The sequence below is a fragment of the Oryzias melastigma genome, linkage group LG15, assembly GCF_002922805.2.
Source record: "Oryzias melastigma strain HK-1 linkage group LG15, ASM292280v2, whole genome shotgun sequence".
In the NCBI taxonomy this organism is placed as follows: domain Eukaryota; kingdom Metazoa; phylum Chordata; class Actinopteri; order Beloniformes; family Adrianichthyidae; genus Oryzias; species Oryzias melastigma.
In genome coordinates this window covers 27,240,460-27,264,894 of record NC_050526.1, presented here as the reverse complement: position 1 = coordinate 27,264,894, position 24,435 = coordinate 27,240,460, and the positions used below count along the sequence as shown (strand labels likewise).

General features: G+C 39.7%; 1 protein-coding gene across 4 annotated transcripts; it reads right to left on the bottom strand.

Moving 5' to 3' along the window:
* Positions 1 to 168: 168 nt before the first annotated feature.
* vit (vitrin) lies at positions 169 to 23,811 on the bottom strand. 4 transcript variants are annotated; one of them, XM_024297556.2, is made up of 22 exons: positions 23,426 to 23,810; positions 18,242 to 18,398; positions 18,035 to 18,100; positions 15,718 to 15,874; positions 15,517 to 15,650; positions 15,365 to 15,442; positions 13,704 to 13,895; positions 13,275 to 13,319; positions 11,716 to 11,754; positions 11,577 to 11,627; positions 9,993 to 10,055; positions 8,181 to 8,255; positions 6,606 to 6,671; positions 6,195 to 6,263; positions 5,801 to 5,857; positions 5,624 to 5,671; positions 4,908 to 4,973; positions 4,215 to 4,362; positions 4,042 to 4,145; positions 3,258 to 3,484; positions 2,176 to 2,689; positions 169 to 1,176 (listed from the first exon to the last, which is right to left on the bottom strand). In XM_024297556.2, the coding sequence occupies exons 2-22, from the start codon at positions 18,273 to 18,275 to the stop codon at positions 998 to 1,000; spliced, it is 2,412 nt and encodes an 803-aa protein (XP_024153324.1). In that variant the 5' UTR covers positions 18,276 to 18,398; positions 23,426 to 23,810; the 3' UTR covers positions 169 to 997. The 4 variants fall into 4 exon arrangements, with proteins under 4 accessions (XP_024153324.1, XP_024153325.1, XP_024153327.1 ...); XM_024297557.2 differs by having other exon boundaries at positions 998 to 1,176; positions 18,242 to 18,332; positions 23,426 to 23,811; XM_024297559.2 differs by lacking the exon at positions 6,195 to 6,263 and having other exon boundaries at positions 998 to 1,176; positions 23,426 to 23,811.
* Between the last annotated feature and the right edge of the window lie 624 nt (positions 23,812 to 24,435).

Below are 24,435 nucleotides of genomic sequence, written 5' to 3'. Positions count from 1 at the left end.
AGTTATAAACTGACCAATCAGATGCCTCAATAAAAGTAGGTGGAGTTTGCTGGTCCAGAAGTCTTGTAGGGGTGTGGACTTCAAACAAGCTAATTTCTGATTGGTGCGAGTTGTTGCCATAGAAACAATGACTATATATTTATAATATAAATGAAAAAACACACAAGATACTTTAAGATTGTTTTATTAAAAACTGCAAAAAATATATAAATTTCGATCACTTATCTGAACAGAGAGAAGTTTTTTAATAAGCATATGTACAGACAGGGCATACAAGGAAAACAATCATAAATACTCTTTCAACATGACTGAGAAATGACTGCAATGTAGCAAACAACCACGAAGAGGAGAGTGGTTGGAGAAACCGCCGTCATTTCTGAGATGCTTGAGCTCATCTGCCATCCAAGTCCTCATTTTTAGTGTATATACTTTTCAAATTATTCCATCTTTAGCACCATAGTATTTAGGAGGAACTCCAAAGTCTGTAGCTGTAAACTGAATAACCCACCAGGAGGATTTTTAAACCTGCTCTCCTCTGCTGGAGTCATGTCCAGGTAATGTTTCATTTTTATTATTGTAAATAATTTAGCATTGCAGTGAGAAATGACTTATGGGTCGCCATGTAATGAAAAGATGTTCCTGTGGACTCAAAACACTGGAAGCCTGTTTGATTCAATCCATCCAAATGTGCTGAAATAATATTAAAAAAGTTTTAAAAATAAAGATATTTTCCATTCAGAGGGATCTCTAACAACCCATATTTACTCATATTTTCATGGTATTTCTAGTAAAGTTGGCAAATAATTTGTCATACTCAATAAGACTGTCATTAACTGTTGAATTTAAGACAAAAAGTTCACTAGACAGGATTTTTTCACCCTCTTTTTTTTCTTTAAATATGCGGCCAACTCAGATCCACCATCTGAGCAACAGAGTAAAAAGAAAGGATTCAGCGTCTTGTACCTCCTGCAACACCCCGCCCCTCCAAAGTTCAGCCTCAGTTTCTGGGCTGAGAGTTGAACTCCTGACAGATGTTGTGGATGATTTTGGGAACAAACTTGTACAGGTTGTCAAACTCGTCCACGAAGAAGGAGTGCTCCTTGTCGGGGTCGGTGGCGATGTACTCCAGCTCATCCTGGGCCGCCCACGCAATGCCGATGGAGTACGCAATGACGCCTGGATCAAGACAAGAAAGAAGAGATTTTTGACTTCCGGATTGAAGCATGTTGGAATAAGAAGTCGAGACCAGTTCACAAAGTAACCACCAGGAGGCATTTTATGCAATAAAGTAAATCTCTATTTGATAGAATAAAACTCAAACTTGCACAGACCGGGTTTTATGCTTTGATTGATGGAAAATGGCTTCACTGAGCATGCTCCGTCAATAGTTAGGTTTGTTGTTTGGTCTGTTTGCCAATTTTCAGGAAGTTGGGGGTCACACCGAACACTGACTGTACATGAGAACTGGATGGAGTGACCCCTCTCCACTGGTGTTCCAAACAGGAAGTACCTTCTGGCTCCAATAGGCTAAAATTCCATAGACTTCTATTGAGAAATAACCAGCCATTACTCAATCATTCTATTTGTCAGAATAATCATTTTTTGCTCTAATATATGTTATTGATAATTATTTTCTTTTCCTTTTTTTCCAAGCCTAAAGGCCTCAATAGAAGTGGGTGGAGCCTGCTGGCTTCTACTTCCAACGTTCAAATCCTTGATTTGATCTAGCCTATTTTCAAGTAGTAGGGGTGTGGCCTTTTAACAAGCTCACCCCTGATTGGTGAGAGTGGTTGCCATAGAAACGTGGACTCTGACTGATTTGGACCACTCGCTACTTACTGATGTTGTGTGGCTCTAACATGACAGTGTGCGGCCGCCAAAAAAAAAAAAAAAATAGCTACTGAATTTAGTTGCCATCAGAGGTAAATCATTTTATATGGATGATGTCATACTCACTCAGTCCAGTTCTCAGATACAGTCAATGGTCTCTACCAAAATGCCAAATCAGACTCAAAAACTCAGAACTTTATTTTTGCTTTTTCTTTAGCATTTAATGAATATAAAAGTACAGTTTTAAGTTATAAATATGTTTTTGTTAGTTTGTCCATAAAAGTTTGAAATGACAGTGATGCAGACAGAACTTTACTAACTTCCAGCTAATTCCTCCTTTCCTACCTTGGCGATGAACGGCCAGCGCCGGAGCTCTCACGTCGTCATAGGAACGCCCGTCTGTAATAACAATCATGATCTTGCGTTTGTTGGGCTTAGATTTGCTGAAGAGTTTTTCAGCAGCGTAGGTGATGGCAGCGCCGGTACTGGTCCCACCACTCCAGTAGTTGATGCGTTTGATGGCGTTCAGCAGCTCGGCCTTCTGGTTGTACTGGCCGAAGGCGAACTCCAGCCTCTGCTCGTAGGTGTACTGCACGGCCCCCACCCGGGTGTCCGTGTCCGAGATCTCAAACTCCCGCGTGACGTTGGCCACAAACTCCAGCACCGTGCGGAAGTTGCCGGTTCCCACGCTGCTGGAGCCGTCGATGACGAAAGCGATGTCGTTGGCGTTCAGGCAAGTCTTGCTGCACACCAGGCGGTCCGTGTCGCACACTCGCTTCACCAGGGGCTGCACCGCCTTCCTCAGGGCAAACCAGCTGTTCACGGGCAGGGAGAAGAAGTTGTTTGTCCGACACACAGCCTGTGGGGTCAAAAACACGCCGTTACATTTTAAAGACACTCCGATCATCTTTTCATCTATTTTCAAACTTTTCTTTTAATTAGGATTATGGCATTTTTAGCCAAAATAAAGACAAAACTTGTTGTTTTCTAGGACATAGTTTCTGCAGAGCGGCAGTCGTTCTATAGAAATTCACCTCTGAGCTGTTCATCTGTTTAGACTCTCTCCCTCTAGCTTACAGCCCTCACGTAACCTAACAATACTGATGTATCAAAAATGGCGACCAGTATTGGAGATGCCAGCTCGAAAAAACAAAGACTCTCTTGGATCTATTTGTCTCCAAGTGGATGCATCAGAATGGAGTGGAGCAGGAAGCTTGTGGCTTCACGTAGTAGCTTCAACATCACATCTACAAGCCTTTTCCAACTGCATTTTTTGTCTTCCCCTGATTCACAATGGTTTTAATACTAAGAAGTGTTTGAGCTTAATTTTCCTCATGTATGTCCTCCATCATCAGAAAAATGTTACAAGAACATGTTAAAAACACAATTTTCATCAGTCTTAAAACTCCTGAGTGACATTAACGCACCTTGTCAACAAAATTGGCCTCAACCAGGTTTTGCCTCTCGTTCTCGTCGGGGCCTTCGATGGTGACGAAGAAGATGTTGATCCCAGACTCCCGGGCGAGCCGAGACGCCTCCTCCACCTTGTCTGTGGGCCAACCATCCACCAGCACCACAGCAACGTTGGGAGCTCCTCCTCGGTTTCCGTTAGCGTCACTGAAGTACTGCTTGTTGATGTAGGAGAGAGCCTTTCCTGTAGGGACAGCAGGGGGCGACAGGAACCCAGTTACACCACATCCATCCACTGTGAGGACAAAGATCTGAAGGGCTGAACAGCCTAAATAAAAACAACACAACCATGACGTTCATTCTGGGATTGTGTTGCTGGTGGTCTGAACAATGAAAGGAGAGGCTCTGGAAGACTACCCAGGTTTTTACAGAGCTGCATGATTAGAGAGCAGTTAAGGCCAAACGCTATTTGTATCAGGATGCAAAATTTAGCAGGTCATAAAGACGCTTGTGGCGGTGCGTGCATGCTGACGCACCAACAAACCGGCCCTTACTGTCTGAGAGCGAACGCCACAAGCTGGTAAAAGCAACAACCTTTTGGTCACAGAGCAGAAAAACACGGCTTCCGAGAGACAGGACTGTAATTTAACCGGCAGAGTCTCGCAGCAATTTTAGATTTAATTCCATCTCTGCTCGTGAAAACGTGTCTGGGTAGTGAGCAATGCGATAATTACACCCTTTTGCACTTTCACACTTGTGTTTCTGGGCATCCGCTGGAGCTGACAGCGGGGGGTCACTCACCCACATTGGAGAGGCCTCCCTTCTGGACGATCTTTTCCACGGCGGCCCTCACTTCTCTGGAGCTGGAGTAAGTCCTCAGGCTGATCTCTGTCACTGGCTCATCTCTACAGACCAAGGACAAAGCTTGTTGGAGTTTTACTCCCTCGAACGGGTGAAAAACCAAAAGGTGTTACCCATATTGGATGATGCCCATCATGGGTCCGGCCACGCCCACGTTGATGACCTGTGCCACCTCTGCCAGGAAGTCCTTCTGGATCTTGAAGCGTCGCTTTCCGATGCTCCAGCTGCCATCCATCAGGAAGGCCAGGTCCACCTTACAATCTGTTATTTCCACCAAAACCTTTGTAAGTCTTGATAGTTGAGTCAAAAATGACACAATTCTCTGTTGTTCCTGAAGATATTTTTACTAAAATCCTCCAATCAGATGACACACAAAAGTTTTTTTCCCACAAAACAGTATAATTTAAATTATATTTATAGATTATTTGTATTTTCAGTAACAAAACTATATATACGTTTTGAAATGCTCAAGCAGCACTTTATACGTAGAGGATGAATCTGCTTAATATCCAGGATTTACTCTCCTCCATCACCACAACAGTCGAGTTATAGGGGAAAATCTACTTTTTCTAATTTTTTTCTCTATTTTTTTTTAGTAAATATTAGAACAACTAAAGCTTTTTTAGGGGAGCATTCTGGGTATCCACCATAAATCCATCAGGATTTCATTTAATCACAGACTTCTGGGTATGAAGAGTTTGGCATCTTTCAAGCACTCCACAAATTCTGACTCAAGGTCCTTAAAAATAATTATTTTAAAAAAAAAAAGTTTTCAAATAAGCTAAATCAAACATAGCAGGACGTACTTGGGTCTCCCTGAGAGACGACCTCTGGCGCTCTGGGCACGGGTTCTCTTTCTCTGTTGCTGAAACCTGAGAGTCATAAAACACTGTAGTTAATGCAATAACAAAAAACTAGAGGAAAACACATGTCCACGAAACCTCAAAATATTACTTTCAATCAGAAGAATATTATTTTACAGAGATTTTAAGAGATCCATTAAATTCTCTGAACCCTTCAGTACTTTATAATAATAAAAGTATCATGTAATTGTGAAAGATAAACATTTTTTTGAGTAGAAATGTAAAAAAAAAAATCACATATTTGCTTATAATCTGCATATTAAAGCACAAAAACATAACACAGAAAAGTCATAATAAATGTATATAGAATGGTAATCTGACTTTTCATGCTTTTGGTTTATATGCAGTCATATAAGAAATAAATTAAAGAACATTTTGACAGTTTTTCCCCTTTCCACTAATAAAAAATATATATCTCCTCTTGCAGAAACAGCTCGACAGTTTTTCTTCTCCATTTGTCTACGTTGATCCCAAACCTTTGGCCGTAACGTCGTCCTTCAGGAAACCAAACTATGTGACTTTTCCCCAAACTCCCTTCAATTACAGACCGAGCAGAAACCCAACTCTCTGTTTTTGAGATGTCTGGTTTGGACGGCACCCACACTCAGAGATTTACTGCCTCTTTTGGGATGCAGAGCGGGAGGCGGCTCCATCTTTACCTGCATCGTAAAGGTTTGCTTCTGGCTTCCAAGCGTCCACCGTCTCCACTGCATCAACAGTAACACACAAGAACCGTCACAGTTTTATACCTATGCACACACGATTACTTATAAAGATGGAGGAAATGACAAGAAGGCTTTATTCATGATACTGCCTCGGTTACCATGGTAACCTACCTTTGGTATGGGCTGTGTCCAGGGGCATTTTTCCCTCCAAGTCGGTAGATCGCGGAGCTAAAAGCAAATAAAATAGAAACCAGTTAGAACCAGCTGTAATATGAGCAACAAAAACACAACCCATGAGGTTTGCTGCAAGATATTTTTGTGCCTCAGTCACTCAATTTGGTGGAACTGGACTGTTTTGTAAGATATGAAGACGTGGCACTTTTGAGTGCTTTCAGAGAGCCTTGTAGCACATAACATTTTCTTTATTAGTGAACACCTGAGGCAGGTAAAAACAGCTGATTTAGTAGTAGTGAATTCATACACATGATATTTCCACAGACCCAACCCCCTCACATGACCTGAAAACGTGTTAGTGCCCAGTAAATAGAGAGAGAGGAACACTTACGGTATGGTCCGTACGGTAAGCTATAAAACCAGCGCTCATATTCTGAGATATCAGGCCTGCGATCCCGAGCTAAAGAAGGATTTTATGAAACCTGTTAGTGGGGAGGGAACTTTCAAGGGCAAAAGCACACATTTCCATGGTTAAGATTGGTCGCAAACCCTCAGCAACCAATCCCAGACCAGTGAAAACAACGGCTTTCTTTAATTTCATTTTCACCACACAGTACATGACTCTAACATGCAGCAGATTTCTGCTCTACACTTCTAAGACTTGTAGATGTGGAGGTACCTGATGGACAGGTACCTCCACATCAGCAAATATCCAGCTTTATCATTTACACCAGCATGCTGTGTGTCCACGTGCAGAATGCAGAAGACATTCTCATTGGCTGCAGTAAAGGGAATCGCTTACCTGTGATCTCAGGTGTGTCTGTCTCGCTCCACGTGTATCCTGAGTCTGGAACTGAATAGCTAATATCTGAATGTGCAGCAGAGAATATTATTGTATGAAATCACAGTTTACAGCACAGATTTATTTACAAAATATTTAAATTTACATATTTTGTCAATGAGTTTAATGATTTATCATCTCTGTTGCAAATAAGTCATCCAGTTTAAAACTTGAAAAAGTTTCATTTCCTTGAATTACTAATTACATTTAATAGTTTTAATCAAACTAGATCATTTAAAAAAAAGTAGCATAAATACCTGAATAAATCTGACATAGATTCTAGTTAAAGTTTGATTTGTTTAATTAACAGATTTCTATTAAAAATGTTTTTCTAGTTCTAAAAAATACATGCTTTAGTTTACAGTTGGCAAAAGTTAATTGTGACAGAAAATTACCTTTGTATCATTAAAACACAACAAACAAAGGAAAGTCAGTTCATTAATTAAAAAAAGACTTCTAGACTAACAAAAATAGTCTTATGGATTTTTTAAAAGTAGGCTGTCATAATTATAAAACATAAAAAAGTCAAAATCTGTTGTAAACATTCCAGTTTATCTCCTCCTTACCTCCACCTATCTAAAATACGCAGATTTTGGAGTTGACACTGTTATGTTGTGCCGCATCACATTATTCTTAGAATATTTTAACATTCTTTAATGATGAGAGCTTGTTTTTTTTTAATTACTCATGTGGGAAGATTTGTAAAAGCAAAGCTGCAAATTGTTTCTATTTTGGCTTCTTTTAAATACTGTTATGAAGTTAATCTTTGTTCAGCTTTAGTAAAGTAAGTGAAGTAAAAAAATAAACTTTTCTGCTCAAATTGTTGGTCCATTTTCTCCATTTTTTCAGCAGACACTTCAGCACTTCCTGACTTAAGACACAGCTCTGAAGGAAATTCAGCTTCACATAAAGATCTTTCTATTAAGTTATTTTCCATAAAATAATTACAGAATCAAATCTACATTTAAACAAACTCCATCCACAGGAATACTAATAAATGTGTAAATTTAACACTAACCAAACTAGCCTGTTTGGCATGAAGTCACAGACATTTTCCTCAGGAGAAAATCCCAGAGAAAGAAAGTCAAACTTATATTTTGAGGTTCAGACTATGATTTTACATCAAACATAAACCAGTGTAGCTAGAAATTTAGCATAAAAATAACAACAGATCATGACTGGCCAGGAGTCGGCTGAAAAAACGGTAACAAACGGTTTAATCAACAAACAGTTAGAGCATAGTCTAGTTTTAATAAGAGCATCCTGTGGGTGATAATAAATATGTTTGGCTTCAAAATATTCTAAATTTTCTTCTGACAGGGATGATAGTGGGAGGGGCTAAAGGAAGAAGCCTAAAATACAATTGAGCTAAAAAATGAACAATATTCTAAAATAATGTCAAATTAAAACTTTGCACAGCATGACATGACCTCTTGAGCTACCAAATAGTTACTACTTGGTTCCTAAGCAAACTCCGATCAGTCTAACATAATAAAACCCAGATCACTCTTGATTGGTGGATGCCAGCTCTCATACCTGCTGGTCGTCGGACTCCAGGAAACCAGTCATGACGAGGAAAAGAGGAGGGGAGCCAATCCCTTCGGGTAAAAGCTGTGCGGGGAAACATTAGAAAGCTGCGTTCAAGACAAGCAGGCAGCGCATACTTGTGACCTCCACTAAAACGGCCACATTATTAGTGGAGAGTGCACAAGATGTTCAGCCAGACGCCGAACATACAGTCGTCATTCAGACGGCTGCGGACTGAACGACTGAGGTCGGATTCAGGGACATTTTTAGCTTCCTGCTGCTCTGGAAGCAGAAACGAGCTGAGAAGACGCGTCTTCTGATGCCTCTTTTCATCGCAGCAAATCTTTAGCTTCAATCAAATAAAAAGGAACAACAGAAATTTGATTGAGAGGCATGAACAGATGAGCTGCTTGAAACGTGACAGCACACTTTCCTTTCTGCTGCGGATGAGCAACCCTATTCAAACCGAGCGCCGGAGCTTCCAGGTTCCCATCCGATGATGGAGAGCGGGCTTTTGTTCTTTAAGGTGGCTCAGTGAAGCACGGGGGTATTTTTCTAAACCTGGTGTCAAACCAAGGACAGTGTAGATAGTAAGAGGAGAGATTATGCTTGTCAGCACGGCCTGGCAGAGACATTCACTTTGTTGTGTTTATGATGAACCAGGTGCTTTGAAAAGCACTTTCTCCATCATTTGTAGTTCGTTTGTCAGATTTTGTGTCAAAAGCGAAACAAAATTTTAGCCTTAAATACAAACCGGTCACAAATCCTTCAACTCATGAATCTTAGGAGTAAATTTCAGGAAGATTCTGCCCTCCATGGTTGGAGAAATACTCTTAAATGTGTTCACCTTCACCTCTCAACCCTGACTTCCTCCTGAACAAACCGCCTCAAGCAATCAATGCATATTTTTCTAAAAACTGTTATTCATTAATCTCAAAACCTGCTTCCTGCATCGACCCACATTCCAGCAGCAAAGAGTTTGTCAAATAAATGATGTTTTAGAAATCAAACCCTTCCAATGAGCCGCCATTCAGACAGAGGACGTCTTGTCTGCTTTTAGATGATCCATGGTCGTGCATTCCACAGACGAAAAAACAGAAACACATTCCTCAGCGAGCCACACCTCGCCTGCTTTTCAGGAGCTTTTCCTTCTATTTGAGAGCGGACCCAGAACCTGCAGCGCGGCGGACCGGGTCACGCGCCCCTGTGGGGGCTCGCCCGGGCTGCTTTTCATCTACAGAAACCTCTCTGCGCCACTTTTCAAAGCCAATGAAACCAGACCACGTGGTGTCTGTAATAGGCTGTTATTACTGTACTGACAGAGCGCGCTTCTCATCAGGGACTCACCCAAATCATCTCAAACCATCTCTATGGTTATCAACCTTCTGGCTGCTCATGTTTCTCTGCTGTGAAATTTCATGACCTGAAGAGAATGCATCTGATCACTGATCAAGAACTCTCCTTACTAGAACTGTAACAGCTGAGAACAGGCAGATAGAAAAAGAGGAAAGAAGTGAGCTTTGCTTTGAGGAAAGCTCTTCTTTCCCCCAACAGCATCATATCAACAACAGGCTCAGCTTTAACTCGTAGGCCTCATTTCATCTGCTAAAATGAAAATGTGACTTCAGGGATGTCCCCTTCCTGACAGAAAACAGCAATTATCCCGAGAGGAATGCTGGCCGAGATGGGGCGGATTAGCGCTGACCCCGGAGTGAGGACGTCAGAGGCTGAAGGGCGGGATCATCGGGGTCACGGGTTCTACCCTTGACCCGCATTCCTGTCGGACCTGTAACTGTGTGTGAGGCTGCAGGTGAGGCTGACCTGGTCCGACTGGAGAGGAAGGCGGCCTCCTGATGGGGGATCCTGTCTCTGGTCTGCGCGAACCTGGAGTAAAGATTAGACTGTTCTTCATCAAGAAAAACGCTCATGTCAGCCTCTTTATAGGTAAAGACGAGGATTTCCTTCAAGCACAGATTTGTTCTGAAAATGAATAAATTACACCAATTCAATAGTTTCCTCCATTCATTTATGCCTGTAAAATCAAACAATTTCATTCAGTGAGAATAAAATGCAAAAATAAAACCTTTTTTACATTTATTTGATGGAGGATAAGATCTTTTATTATTGAGTTAACTGTACTTTGGGAAATGTTCAAAAAAACCTTATATTAAAAATAATATTTTTTGTAATTTTGTAGAAAATATTAAAAAAAAATGTAAATCTATGTAAACAATTCTTCATTTTATGCTAAAAAAAAGTTTTTAATCATGCAAAAACCATGTAGAACTCAGTGAAAACAATGGAGAAATTTCGAAACTTAAATAAACAAAAATAAATAATGTAGAATCTCATCTTCAGTTTTAAGACTTTTCACGCAGAAGGAAAAACTTTTAACCACTTAGAAAGATGGAGGATCCTCTTGACATTTATGCGGACAGGAGCACTTCAGGTGGTTCAGAATCTTTCTGCAAACATGTTCAAACGTGTGCAAACCGTACAAAACTGCTGCACTTTAAAAACATATCACAGATTTAGTGTTGTGGACAGGTTGCAGTCTAGAACTTTGTGATGTCTACAGAGTAAAGTTTGCAGAATAACGTAGATATTTAGTTTTCATTTTCATCTGATGAAAATTGTGTCTTTGATGTTTTTTTGTCATGCTTTTGTGACATTTTTCTGATGATGGAGGACATATACAAAGAAAATGAAGCGTATAATTGCATTTTTTAAGCATATATTTACTAAAATCACTGTAAGTCAGGAACAGATAAAAGAAATGTAGTTTAAAAAAGATTGTTTTTGTGACGTAGAATACACACAAGGTCTCTGCTTTGAGCTCTAGGAAATAGAGAGGGGAAGGGGGGCGGGGTTGCTACACCAACAGTTCTGCCCACAACTAAAGAGGTGATTTTCTAATGAGCTTTCTGCTTCGTAAAGATGGAAGTCTCTTAAAAACAGAGTTTCCATGAATACTTTGGTATAAATGTATGTGATGGAGTTCTTTCATAAGAAACAAAGATCTGTTGATTCTCCTTCTTGTCTGTGGACTTCCTCCTGTTTTCTGATGAAAGTTTTGCCTGATTTTCAAAAAAAGTTTGAAAATACAGAGCAGTTGGATGTTATGAAGAACATGGACAGCACATGTTTAAAATGAAGAGAGAAATGCAAAGCAGCAAAGGAAGCATTTAACGTCAGATTGGTCCAAGTTATCCTCCTGATCCGTCAATGCAAATATGTCCTCTAAACTCATTCTCGTATCTAAAGAGGACATTTAAGGCTTTTCTGTGACAGCTCCTGGACTTGTAGTTTTTGATGGAATTTAAAAACATTTCACTAGACTTTTTTTCCCTGGTAGTCAGGAGGATAAGTCAAATCCAGACTAAAGCAGATTTAATAAAACCTTACCTGCACTGGCTCGCTGAGGGTATCTGTTGGGGTAGGAAGTTCCTCTGAACACTTTGAAGACACGCCAACATTCGGTCACACTTCAGCTGCTGTTTGAGTCATTACAGTTTCTCCATCGTATCAGGGCTCACACACATACCTTGGCTGTTGCTCTTTCCCTGGCCGCTGTGAGACTGTCCTACACCAATAACACAATTTGGGGGCAAATTTAAGCCAAATATGAAAAGCAAAGTGGAAACAGATTAAGAAAAGGGGGAATGCTTGATTTTGAATTTTTGGAAAATAGAAATGCTATTTTTGACAATTAATTTTTTTTTTTAAATCTCAACAATTTGTTCACAAATTTAAATAAGTTTTACCATAGTTTTTTTTTCTTGTTTAATCAGAAATAAAGATTTAAAACATTCTGGGTTACAACTTTAAAAATGATTTACTATATTTACTGAATTTATATTTACTATATAGTTATATTTACAGTTATATCTATATTTTTCTTATGTCTATAGTTAGTTTTACCTAGCTATATAAACTTAGCAAAATAAACACATTAAAAAAAACAACTTTCAGTGGATTAAAAACACATTTTAAAGCCAGAAGCAGCATTTTTATCTCTCTCACTTTCTCTTTCTCTCTCTGCCAGCCAGCTCAGGCTTTCAAGTGACAAAATTCATAAAAATAATAGACTTTTTTGCAAGCCTTTCTTTTAATTTTATATCCATAGCAACCATTTTATGTTTTAGTCACTTGGGGGAAACGAACTGATCTAAATTATTTTTAGAAGATTTGGTAAAAGTAAACGTTTGCATTTCCTTGGCACCAAAGGTTATTGTTATCCACTTTTGTTCATATAACAGTTTATATAATTTCATTAGGCTTTAACCAATGATTCATGTATTAAGTCTTCACAATTACAGTAAAAACTGTGTGAGCAACAGGGAAACGCCACTTTTGTGAGCTCGCCACATGAAGAAAAATCTACAAATTTTAAAACCAAATTTTCTCCTCAACTAGCTTACCAATGGAAGAGTTAGGAGGCAAAATATTAAAATTTATTGGAGTTTTGAAATTTTAGCTGGTGCTAAAGGAGATTTCTTTTTTTTTTTTATTCGAGATGATGGCTTCTTTCAAAGGTTAAAGGTCAACAAGACGGGTTGTGATTGTTGACTTAACCTGTGACATTTCATAAAGAACCCTTTAACAAAAGTTTTCTTTTCTAATATTGTGAAAAAATATGAAATCCACCAACCCATCAGTTTTGTGGGCATCCCATGAAAAATTACAAACTTCTTTTGGATATCCTCAACAAGTGTGTCTTGGTTTCTTTAGTGGATTTTAAAATAGTTTTTTGGGATTTTGGCCCCATTCATTTTTTTCTTACGGTTTCACCTGCTGTGATGTCTTTATTTTATTTATTTATTTATTTTTAGGAAGGGTGCACAAGTCCTTTTGGTCAAATAAAATCTAAATATGAACACTTCTAAAACAAGTTTTACTATATTGTATTCAATTTTGTGACGTCAAAATAGAAATCTTGATTTAGAGGAATTTCCATTTTCTATTTTCTGGAAAATTTAAATCAAAAACATGATTTTAGGCAAATATTTGGGAAAAATCCTGAAAATGCTTAAGTGGTTAAAAACATATTTTTTTTAACTATCGTCTGACCGAACCAAGAAGTCATCCCTTCCTTTGACTTACTTGAACTAGTGGAAGCCACATGGGCGAGGTAAGGGTGGCTGCTGCCTAGACAGAAGAAAGACAAATGGAGTGCCAGTATAGAAAGAAGTCAGATAATGTTACAGAAAATGAGTGGTGGGTAGTCTGGACAAGCGCCCACCTCATTTAAATACATACCTTCAGATCGCCTCATCAGGGATGTATAACAGGCTCGTCTACCGTTTAATCATTCAGGAAACTACAACTGTAGCACGTTAAAACTCCGTCAGGGAGCGACTGTAATTTCCCATAATTGCAGTTGTAACTGCTTGTAATGACTTGCCGCTCTCATTAATCCTCCGTTAGACGGAGAGGAAAGTGTGTTTTGTCGTTTCTAAACAAAGCTGGTTGTGTTTTGGTTGGAAGGCGGCCTGCTGACTGCAGACCTGTTTTAGCTGCGTCTCCATTCACCTGTGTCCCTGATTTTGTGGGCAGCAGCTCGGGCTTTGGTGGTCGGCGGTGGTGGAGGCGTGGTGGTGGTTGTGGTGGTGGTAGTGGTGGTGGTGGGAGCTGGTGTGGTGGTGGTGGTGGTTGGTGCAGGAGTTGTTGTGGTGCTTTCAGTTGTGGTTGTCGTGGGCATCGCCGTCGTGACCTCCTTTTGACCTGAGAGCAAATAAGTGATGAAGGCGGTTATGCAGAAGGAGGATGAAGAGGGAGGAAGAGCGCCTACAGTAACCTCTGTGTTGTCATGCATTCCTGGCATTCTTCGGCCGACTCCAACTCCTCATTCAAACGGAGGGCAGTTCAGCAGAGCCAAGGGCTCAGATGTTTACCTACAGGAACCCCTTTCACTGAGAATAGTAGATAACTCGACTAAAGACTTCTACTTTTGTCACAACTGTCCTTAAGGTGTCTACGGCACTTTGGCACATTTGCACAGTCAGTAAGGGGTCAATACTTTCACCTTATAATGACTTTAGTGTGGCTTTAGAGCACCGTAAGACAACATCACCTCTACGCCATAAGCGTATGTAACACATTACAAGTACTTCACTCACCACACACATGGAAATGGTAAGTTCTATTTTCATGATGTCAATCTAGAACACCGTATGAGCCTCAAAGGAACGGCAAGACACACCAGCGCTTCCCTTAAGATGCAGTCACTACTCTCTACGACCTTCTAAAGACCCAGAAAACCCAAAGACCTGTATGTGTAGATCAACCTACGTACTTCTGCATGTGAGGCATAGTCAGAGTTCCAAAGCTAAACCTGATAGGTTTGGTTAGGAATTCATTTAAAGTTAATAAACCACTAAAAAGCAACTCAAATATTGACTTGAAACCTAAAAATCCACCAAATATCCTCTCTACTCCTCTACTGCAAAAAACTATAGTGTGGAACAATCTAGTAACCATGAGCTCTAAAGTAGTTCAGACACCATGCTAAATACATCTTTTATTAATAAAACCCTTGTGCTATCCTAGTTTACACTAACAGTGTGGTCATCTGGGGCTTTCTTTTCAATGATTTTTGATCTTCACTGGTGCTCATTGCAGACATGAAATCCTGTCCACCTTTGTCATGGGAGGGAGAACACGTCAACATAAGGGTCATCTGGACCCAACAGGACAGCACAAGAACTCCAAATATGACGTCACAGAACTCTCGAAGTAAAAACCTTATAAATATTTAACAAAAACTATGAATCCACTGTTCTGATGAGGAAAAAAATGTGTTGAAATGAATCTAAACGCATTTCATTCAAACATAATGCATTGTGGTCTATATAGTGAATATTGATCCCCACTGGTTTATTACACAGACTTCAGGGGAATGCAACTTTTGGAATTGTAGATTTGGACACCTGTACAAAATGACAAATGCACAATATAGAAAAGCACTATATAGATAAGTAGTGAGGAGTGAAGGGATTTGGAAACAAAAGTTATAAGGAGCATTGACCATCTTTTCTTTCAGTTGAGTCATGGCAACTGGAACTAAAATCTTCTTTGTTGAAACAGTTCTTGGCAAAACATTTCAAGAAAGAAGTCCAATTACCATGACTCAACATTAAGACAACATCTCCTGGATAAATGAGAACCTTCAACGACATCGGCCATCTGCTCACCTGTTTTCACGTATGTTGGTCTTGAAGGAACATAGTCCAGAGTGGACGGATAGACGACTCCTTTCTTCGGTTTCCCCACTAAAACATAGCAGAATGATCTTTTGGACAGATGTCAGACACAAACCAAGATTTTTTTTCTTCATCCTCAGTACCTGAGACAACAAAGGACTCCCTCCACTTCGGCAGGGACAGAGATCGAACCCCGTTGGAGTTGCTTCCTTTGTAGATGTTCTGGCCGGCCATCTTCTTCACAATCACCTTTCCTCCAGAGTTTGTGATTACACCACTGCAGAAGCAACGATTTAATCAGATGAATCTCGATCTACATCTACACCTGGAGCTCTGGTGATCACCTGTGGATGGCTGCATTGCAGATGCTGGAGATGGAGGCAAACACTCCCGTCCCGTAGACCTGCTGCCGGGTTTCCTTACAGCGTGCAGGACATTTCACTATGAACTCTTGGAGATTGATCTTCCCTGCTCTGACATCACACTCAATATCTGGAACGACTGTGGACACCACAAGATAAAGGGTTAAAAAAGAGTCAGAGGTAAAGTCAGTAAATTTAAATGTTGAGAAATTTTGGAGAGTCAGTTTGGTAATTAGAATGACCAAATTAATTGTTTTCATTTTCATGGTTTTGGTGATATTTTACTTTTTTTGCTGAGTACTTTGGTTTTTGTGTCTTTTATTCTTAAATGTACAATGTTTTAAACTGTTAGAGTGAAATTCAGTAAAGAAACCTCCATTACCATCTTATCTCTCTTGCCGATGAAAACCCATATCATAGCACTCCCACTTCTGTGCTTCACTATGAGAACTATGCATTTACTTTGGTTTTCCTGTACTTGTTATGATTAAGAATTTATCATAAATTCCTTAAAAAAACAAAAATTTTTAACATAGATAAATATATTGACTGATTTCACAGACAGTCCAAATTTACAAAAAAAGGTCTTTATCTGAACTTTTTTTGAATCTATGTTTAGCTAGTAATATTTCTTTGTTTTCAGAGTAACCCAAATGATACAACTCAGTTATTTATAGAGCAAAAATGTTAGCTTGTTAATTTATAAATAAAATTGTTTGGTTTTCTTTAGTTCTAGTAATTGTCTTTTCATGGGATTCTATACAGCTTTGTTGTGACTCCGCCCACTCGCCTGTGGACCAATCACAGCAACATGCACTTTGCTAATCAGCCAATTTCAATTCAAGGGACTCTCCCTGAGCCTTCAGTATTGACTTGTTCTATTAACTGACTGTGTATGAGAACTGGACTGAGTGACCCCGCCCCCCTGGTGTTCCAAACAGGAAGGACCTGCTGGTTCCAATAAGCCTTAATCCCATTTACTTCAATAGAGACATAAACAGTTATCACTCTATTACACTTTTTAATATTTTTTCTGTAGTTCAAGTTATTTAAGATATAAACTGACCAATCAGACACCTCGATGAAAGAAGGTGGAGCCTGCTGGCCCAGACGTCCAATATGTAAAAATTTTGATTGACAGATTTTATGTAGCATGTTTTCAAGTAGTAGAGGTGTGGCCTTCCAACAATCTCACTCCTGATTGGTGAGAGTGGTTGCTGTAGAAACCTTCACTCAGACCGACTGACCAATCACTGCTTATTGATGATGTCTAGCTCCAACATGGCGTCCATATTGCTAAAAAGTATTGCTAAAAAATCGGTGACTTCAATTGGTTAGTTAACCATTTTTGCACTAAGTCCAGTTCTCATGTACAGTCAACAGCCCTGGTTGTATGTGTCTATGTTCAGTTAGTGAAGTGTAAATTCGTGGGACTTGGTTCTATCTTTGTCTGTGGTTCTTCTCTGCATCTGGGTTCTCACCATCGACTGTTCAATAAGAACTGGACATAACAAGCGTTGCAAGTGGCTCGGAGGAATTTGTCAATCAAACGTTCAAGGCAGGGCCAGTGGGCACCACATGCTTTTACTGAGGCATCTGATTGGTCAATTTATAACTTGAATGGGGATAAAGAAAAAATATCTTAAATTAGGATTAGAAAGAATGTGTTAAGAAGGAAGCATCAGAGCAAGAATGATTATTCTGAAAAATGACTGAGAATAACTGTCTATTTCTCAATGGAAGTCTATGGGACTTTGGCCTTCCTGCAACCTGTACGTACTTCCTATTTGGAACACAAAAAGGGAGGGGTTTTGGTGTCCATTGATATTCATGTCAGTGGTTTTCACCTGCTTTCCCAAACGTTACACCATTCTGAAAACTGTATATCTGAATGTTCCCCTTACTTCACTTAATCTGCATTTTTGAGTATTTTTAAAGGTTTTATGTCATCATAATCAGAACTGATACCTAATAGTTTAGATGATGAGGAATTGTTGCCAAAAAAAAAAAAAAAACTGTAGTTTTTTTCTTGAGTTACTGACCTTTTTATTATGAAAAATGCACTTTATGATATCATATTTTAGCTTCCTAAAGCAGCAGCCATAGTTGCAATTTGTGTGGTCTAAAGCTCACTGGCTGTAGTGTAGAAAGTAAACGCTGCTCCACTCGCTCGTGAAATGATATCATGCTCCATGTTTATGTTTGTTTGTGGACTTCAAGGTGTTTTTGAGGAAACGACTGAAAAGGAAGCGTAAACAGTGATAACAGAAACACAGATTACAGACTTGGCGATGCCCACCTTGCTTTGGTTTCTTGCTCTTTGATCCGTTGGGCTTCGCCCTGCATGCACAGAACACCAGGAGCGCTGCGGGGAAACATCTGACATCGCTTAATAATCTGCAGACTGATGCTGTGAAAGCAAACTGACGTGGGACGGCTAATGAAACTGCACGCAATGTAGTGTAAATAATGTACAGGTCCGCACAAAAACGGACTGCTTTCTCACCGAAGACGATGATGGTGATGGATATTCTGGTCATGATTGGTGGTTTGTTGGTTCAACAGCTCAGCCAGACGTGTGTGTGCAGCCGTACAGCCTTACAGAGACAAGAGAAGACTTTTTGAAGATGAAGTTCTGCTGCCCACAAACTGCAGATTTCAGCCTGAAACCACACAAAGAGTTCAGTTACTCCATCACAAAGCCAACGGGACCAGCTAAACATTTCCCTTTTTATTGTTACACATCAAAGATGGGCAGATCACATAAAGACTGTATTTTAGGCCATCAGAGACTCCACCTCAAACATCCTCCACAAAACTGTATGCAGGAGCCCTCCCACTAATATCCATCCAGCTCGACTTATTAGAGAGCACAGACAAAGATAATTTAAAGTGTAAGGGACGGGGAATTGTTTTCAGTCGGATGGTTTCTTTGTTTGAGGGACGCGGCCACATCAAGCTGAGAGTCCGTTATTTCAGGGAAGGGAAAATCTCATGCTTCAGATGTAAAACAGACTTTAGGTGAAGATCGGCGGTTAGAGATTACGCGTTTATAAAGCGATCACACGGCAGCGGCTGGAGAAAAACCCCATCTTTGAGGCAGCCATGGGGCCCTAAAGCTCAAACTACCCCAGCTCCTGCCACAGAACTGACATTTTTACGAGGCATTCCTGAATAAAATGAAATTGCCAACAGCAGATCTTCCATGCAAGAACTTTCAAAGACCGTCAGCAATAACTCTTAGATTTTATAGATTTCAAATCCTTTTTTTGTTGCAAAAAAATAGAGTATATCTTTAAAAGTGTTTCAAAGGCATTCAATGATCATTTCAGTCATTTTTTCTAACTCCAATAGCATAAACTGATGTGACCCCATAAGAAAAATCTTATTTTATGTATTTAGACATAAAAGTCTTTGCCTTTGGTACGTCTTAAAAGTATGTAATAAACCCTTCAGCTCAACAACACCTGATATATTACCCAATACCAATTTTTTCTCCATCAAAGACAAAATACAGTGTGAAAAGGTTAAGTACACTTGATTTAATAGCTTGTAGAAGTAATAATAAGTTACTGCCTTCAGCAGCATCAACTTGTTCCGATATTATGTATTTGTTTTCAGTCTATGAAGCAGTTTTAGCTCACAGTTCCTACCAACCTCCTTCTTCTGTTCAGATGTTTGGTAACAAATATGGTATTTTATTCTGAAAATCTTCAGTTTGTGTTTATGGCAACTAAATGACAGTGAGCTTCCAGGTACAAAAAAAAATCCTTTACCATTACAGACCACCACTGTGCTGCACGTATTGATGTTTTGAGTTTGCTTATGTTAAAGTCCCACTTCAGTCATCTTTTGATCTATTTTCAAAGTGTTCCCATTGATCCTTTGACTATGATTGTCATTTTCAGCCAAAATAAAAAAAAACAACATATAGTTTTCTAGGACATAGTTTCTGCTGAGTGGCATAAGTACTCTGAGTTGTGTTGCAGTTGTAGACAGTTCTTGCAGAGCAACTCCACTCCTCTCCCCTTTACTGAGAGCTCTCTGTTTACATGCTCTCCTTTGCTCCCATTGTTTGGAAATGTTTCAGAAGTCTTTCACTTTGCTTAGATTGTATTTTGTAAATCAAATCTAACAACATTAGTATTGATGTTCTAAAATGTACATTTTGAAAAGAAAACTGGCTGAGGTTCGTCAATTTATTTGATTTTCTCTGTCTCTGTCTCCCCCTCTGGTCACCGGCGGGAGTCTCCAGAGTACTGACTCACCGACTCCAATCTGACAATCACCCACCTGCTTCTTAAGCAGCACACAGAGCTTGAGTCAGTGCAAAGTATTGTTTGTGCTACCTGCATTACTGAGTGTTTCAATCTCAACCTGGTCTTCTGTTTCTGACCCTGCTTTATCTCTGATCACATGCTGCCTGCCCCGACCCTCGCCTGGACTCTGACACCTCTATTCTCTTCTTGGATGATCCCATGCTCGTGACTCACCTCTTCCTGTCTGAATGTGATTTAGCTTTGTGGACTTTTAGTTGTGCTGATGGACTGAAGTGTGTTTGAAATGTCCTCACTTGATAAGAATAAAAAGTTCTTCATTTAGACTTTTAGCAAATATCATTCATCTGTTTCTTCTTGAAATGCACCCATGAAGTCTGGAGACTAGAGAACAACCTGAGCTACATATGATCCAGAAAGATTTCTTTGCTTCTTCTTATCATAAAAATAAACAAATAATGTTGTAAAAGTTTTATCTGCATTAACTTCCAGATGATTTATTTCACATCATTTAAAAATACTATTTATGCTCTGCAGCTGCCCTGGACTGAAAAGGACCAGATTATTTTCACTAGATTATTATGTTTGATTATTTAAGCAAACATTTCACCCCTGCCAAAAATTTGCACTCACCTCGTACCCATGTAAAAAGGAATTATTGGTATAGTGAACAAACATTGAGCCTTAAAAGAAATAAAAATCATTGTAGCAAAAATCTCTTATGGAACTCAACAAATATATCAAAATCCACAACCAAAACAAACCAAACACCGATCAAAGATATCCAAGGGAAGTTTTACAATTATATGGCTGCTTGTCCATTTTGTGGCAAAATGGTCAATTTGGTCATTTTGACATTTTTCCACAATATATGAAAGACAAAAAACTTTTGCCTGAGTGATCTTCACAAAAAAAAAAAAAAAAAAATCACACACACCACCAGGTTAAATCTACAACAACAAAAAAAGTTTCATTGACCTTTGACCTCAAGTAGAGGGGGCCATCTTGAATTTAATAATAACTAAAAAAAACACATTTAGTACTAGCTACAAATTTAATCTCCTCCTACAGATTTCAATCTATTGTCTCTTCAGTGCATCATGGGAAAAAAATAATGGAAGTTGATTTTGAACGGTGTTAGCATGGCGAGCTTGCAAAAGTGGCACTTCCCTATTGCTTGTACATTTTTTACTGGAATATTGTGAAAACTTCATGCATGAATTTTTGGCTTAAGCTAAACAAAATAATATAACATATGAAATAAATGTATTAGAAATGTGGGCGTGGTGAACCCTCCGTTGCTAAGGAAACATGAACTTTTACTTTGTATCTGCAAATACAATTCCATCGTCATCTCCAGGGGACCAAAAAATAAAATGGTTGCTAAGGAGATGAATCAACAGAAAAGCCATCATTTTGAAAAAGTAAGATTTAAAAAAAATCCTCAAATCTGGTAAAAAATGACCAAAAAATGAAACAATTTGGAGTTCTATAGATTTATTTCTTTACTTCATTTATACAAAATTAAGTTGTTTTTGGCTCTAAAAATAAAAACTTCCAGCACGATACCTGGAACTCTTAGGCCATCGCAAACATTTCCCATCACCTCGCTGCGCATGAATTACAGTGACCGCAAACATGGCATCTCATGTAAGGAACCGTCACGAGGACTTGGCAGGGAGGACTTTCCCCGCTGCAGCATTAGTGAGCACTGACAGGGTTTTTTCCACAGAGCTGTGCGTTGACAGGTAGAAGACTCGTAAATGTGTCCTGGGGGGAAGAAAATAGACACTAGGACAAGCTAGGACAGATATTTGCATCTAAAGTGTGAAGGATAACCTGACTCACACCTGTGTGAGTCCAAATCTTTGAATGGAAAATCAACCAAAGTTTTATTTTGGCAACTCTGTTGTGCTAAGTGTTGCATCATAGGAGAATAAAAGTTTGAAAACTCTTCTAAACTGCACACGAAATGATAGATTTAAAGGGTTTCCAAAACAAAACTCCCACATTTGATTAAAGGACAAGACATAAACAGATCAGCCATAACTCTAAAAATGCTTTTAGATATGCTTTGACCTTAAAAATGACAAAGTATGGAAAGTGTGGTTTGAAAACGCAGAAGATGCACAGCGAGCAGCGTGGCCCGGGATGAGGTCACATCACCTGTATTCTCAGTCACTCTGAGCATATCTAACATCTAATTTTGACTGGGTGGAGACTCAAAACAAACAAAGCCTAAACACACAAGAAGCTCCAACAAAGTGGGGAGAAAAACCCAAGAGTTCCTGCAGCCTTCAGCTCACATAGTTTGAGGATTAAATTAATCTGGAGAAATTTCTATGGATTTAACAAAAATCAAAAATGTTTTGAGATTTTATGTTTGCAATTTAAGTGGGTCTTTTTTTCTTTATAGAATTATTCTTTCATTGGTCAAATATTTTTTTCACCCCACTTAGCATTTCAACATCAATACAGTCTGCCTAACAGCAAACAAAAGCCAAAAGTAACCAGTAAACCACCTGGAAGGGATGGAAGTGTAATGAGGTAAGCAAGCGGTCTGTGGGTATTTAAACAGAATCACAGGATAGATTCTCCAAACCAACAGTCCTGTACTGATCCATGAGACAATGACTGTGTTCCTCCCACTTACCAACATTTCAGCTGCAGCCACATTCCTCTGGGATGTCATCTGCAAATGCATCAGCTCTACTAAAGAGCTGCAGTCTATCCTGAATTATGACAAAACCAGTAGAAAACCTACACTGTTCACAGGTGTCCGAATGCTGCTGCTGCAGGTAAATGTGCAGCACAGAGAGGAGATCACATGCAGCCTTTTAGACTGCTGCTGCTGCTGCTGCTGCAGGACACTTTTTGTTTATGGAGCACATGCAGCACAGCCTGAAATACTTTAATTCTTGGCGCTGGCTTCAGTGCAAGCCACAGCCTGCAGCTTGCTGCTGGAAATATTGAATGGAGACCACCTGCGCCTAATCAGTTTTCTTCCAAACATGAAGAAAACCAGAGATGGAACACAAAGACATGTCAAGTAGGAGAAGTTAAAAGGCTGGAAAATCTCCTCTCTTTGGTCCTGTCAGCATGAGACATTTCAAAATAAAGGCTCTGGGAACGTCAATGGATAATTTGACCAAAACGACCTGGAGAGTGTTTATGACATTTTGATTTTAGTATTAAAGTTACTTCATCATTGCATCATTATCAAGCCTGTCCAAGATAATAATTGTTTTTTCAAGCAAAAAAATGAGTCAATATAAAATTGTACGCATTTACGCATCATCTGACATTTGGAGTTTGCGCGCGCCACGCAGACGCAGAAATATCCCTCCTCACATATGGAGCCGCTTCCGAGCTCCTTCCCTATAATTCCTCGAAAACCAAGAAAGTTCCTTTACCTGAGTGGGTCCAATAATCCCGTGCGCTTTGGAAAAAGGTAATCCCCTCCGCGCGCAGACCCTCTTCTTCTCTGGAGCGGTCTGGAGCGTGTGCGCAGGCTCCTGTTCCACCTGGAGGTTTAGTCTTGCTTGATCGCAGCGCTCATTAAAACTGGAGGACGGGACGGGGCCACAGTTCCCCCTGCTTGCCCGTCCCACTTCAGGTTGCAAGGTTTCAGCTCAGGCGGAGAGGGATCAGCGCCCCGCGGGTCATCCGGAGGGGACGCACACCTTCAGCCAAATTTTCCTCACACTTTGACTTAAAAATGTTTAATTTTCTGTCATGAATCAAAGAAAGCAGTACTTCTGTTCATCTGCACATACAGGAGTGAATCCTCTGGCTTTTCCAGAGCAATCACTCCTCCTCCAACACATCAACCAATCCACCGCATCCTGGAGACAAACTGAGCCACTGAGACTTTGGGCTGGAGGTTTTTCTGGAAGCTGCTGCACCCCTGCAGCCCCCAGAGCACACTCAGTTCTGTGTCAGACTCCATTACTCTGAGCTGAGCAGCTTTATGAACATTAGCACACAATGCCACTGTAAGGGGGCTTGTCTGCGTTTGGACTGGAAGGTTTTAAGTGCTGCTTGAAAAGAGCCCATTGTGCTTGTGATTAGTGTTTTTGGAGGAAAAAGAAAACATTTCCAGGACTTTTTTTTATATGAGAATTTCACCTCCACTGTTATATAAATGTATAAAAGTGCAGACATATAAAAGGGTTTAACAAAAATTAGAATAATCACAATTTACTTATCAGTTTTTGCAGAAAGATAGATGGAGATTATGATCACATCAAAAGTGTTTTTAAATGAAAATGTCTATCTTTAATACTTAAATTTTCTGGGCAGGGGTCAGGTCATGCTGGGAGATGAAATCTGTATCTCCATTAAATGCTCTGAAGAAGGAATTACGGAGTCCTCGGACTTTAGTTTGGAGAAAGTAGAGTTCAACAGACCAACATCAGCGGAG

Excerpts from the sequence above, each read along its gene's own strand:
- vit (XM_024297557.2), bottom strand. The coding sequence starts at position 18,275 with ATGACCAGAATATCCATCACCATCATCGTCTTCG. Across the intron at positions 8,256-9,992 it reads TTCCTCTCCAGTCGGACCAG|CTTTTACCCGAAGGGATTGG; the intron begins GTCAGCCTCACC and ends TTCCCCGCACAG. Across the intron at positions 6,264-6,605 it reads AGACACACCTGAGATCACAG|CTCGGGATCGCAGGCCTGAT; the intron begins GTAAGCGATTCC and ends ATCCTTCTTTAG.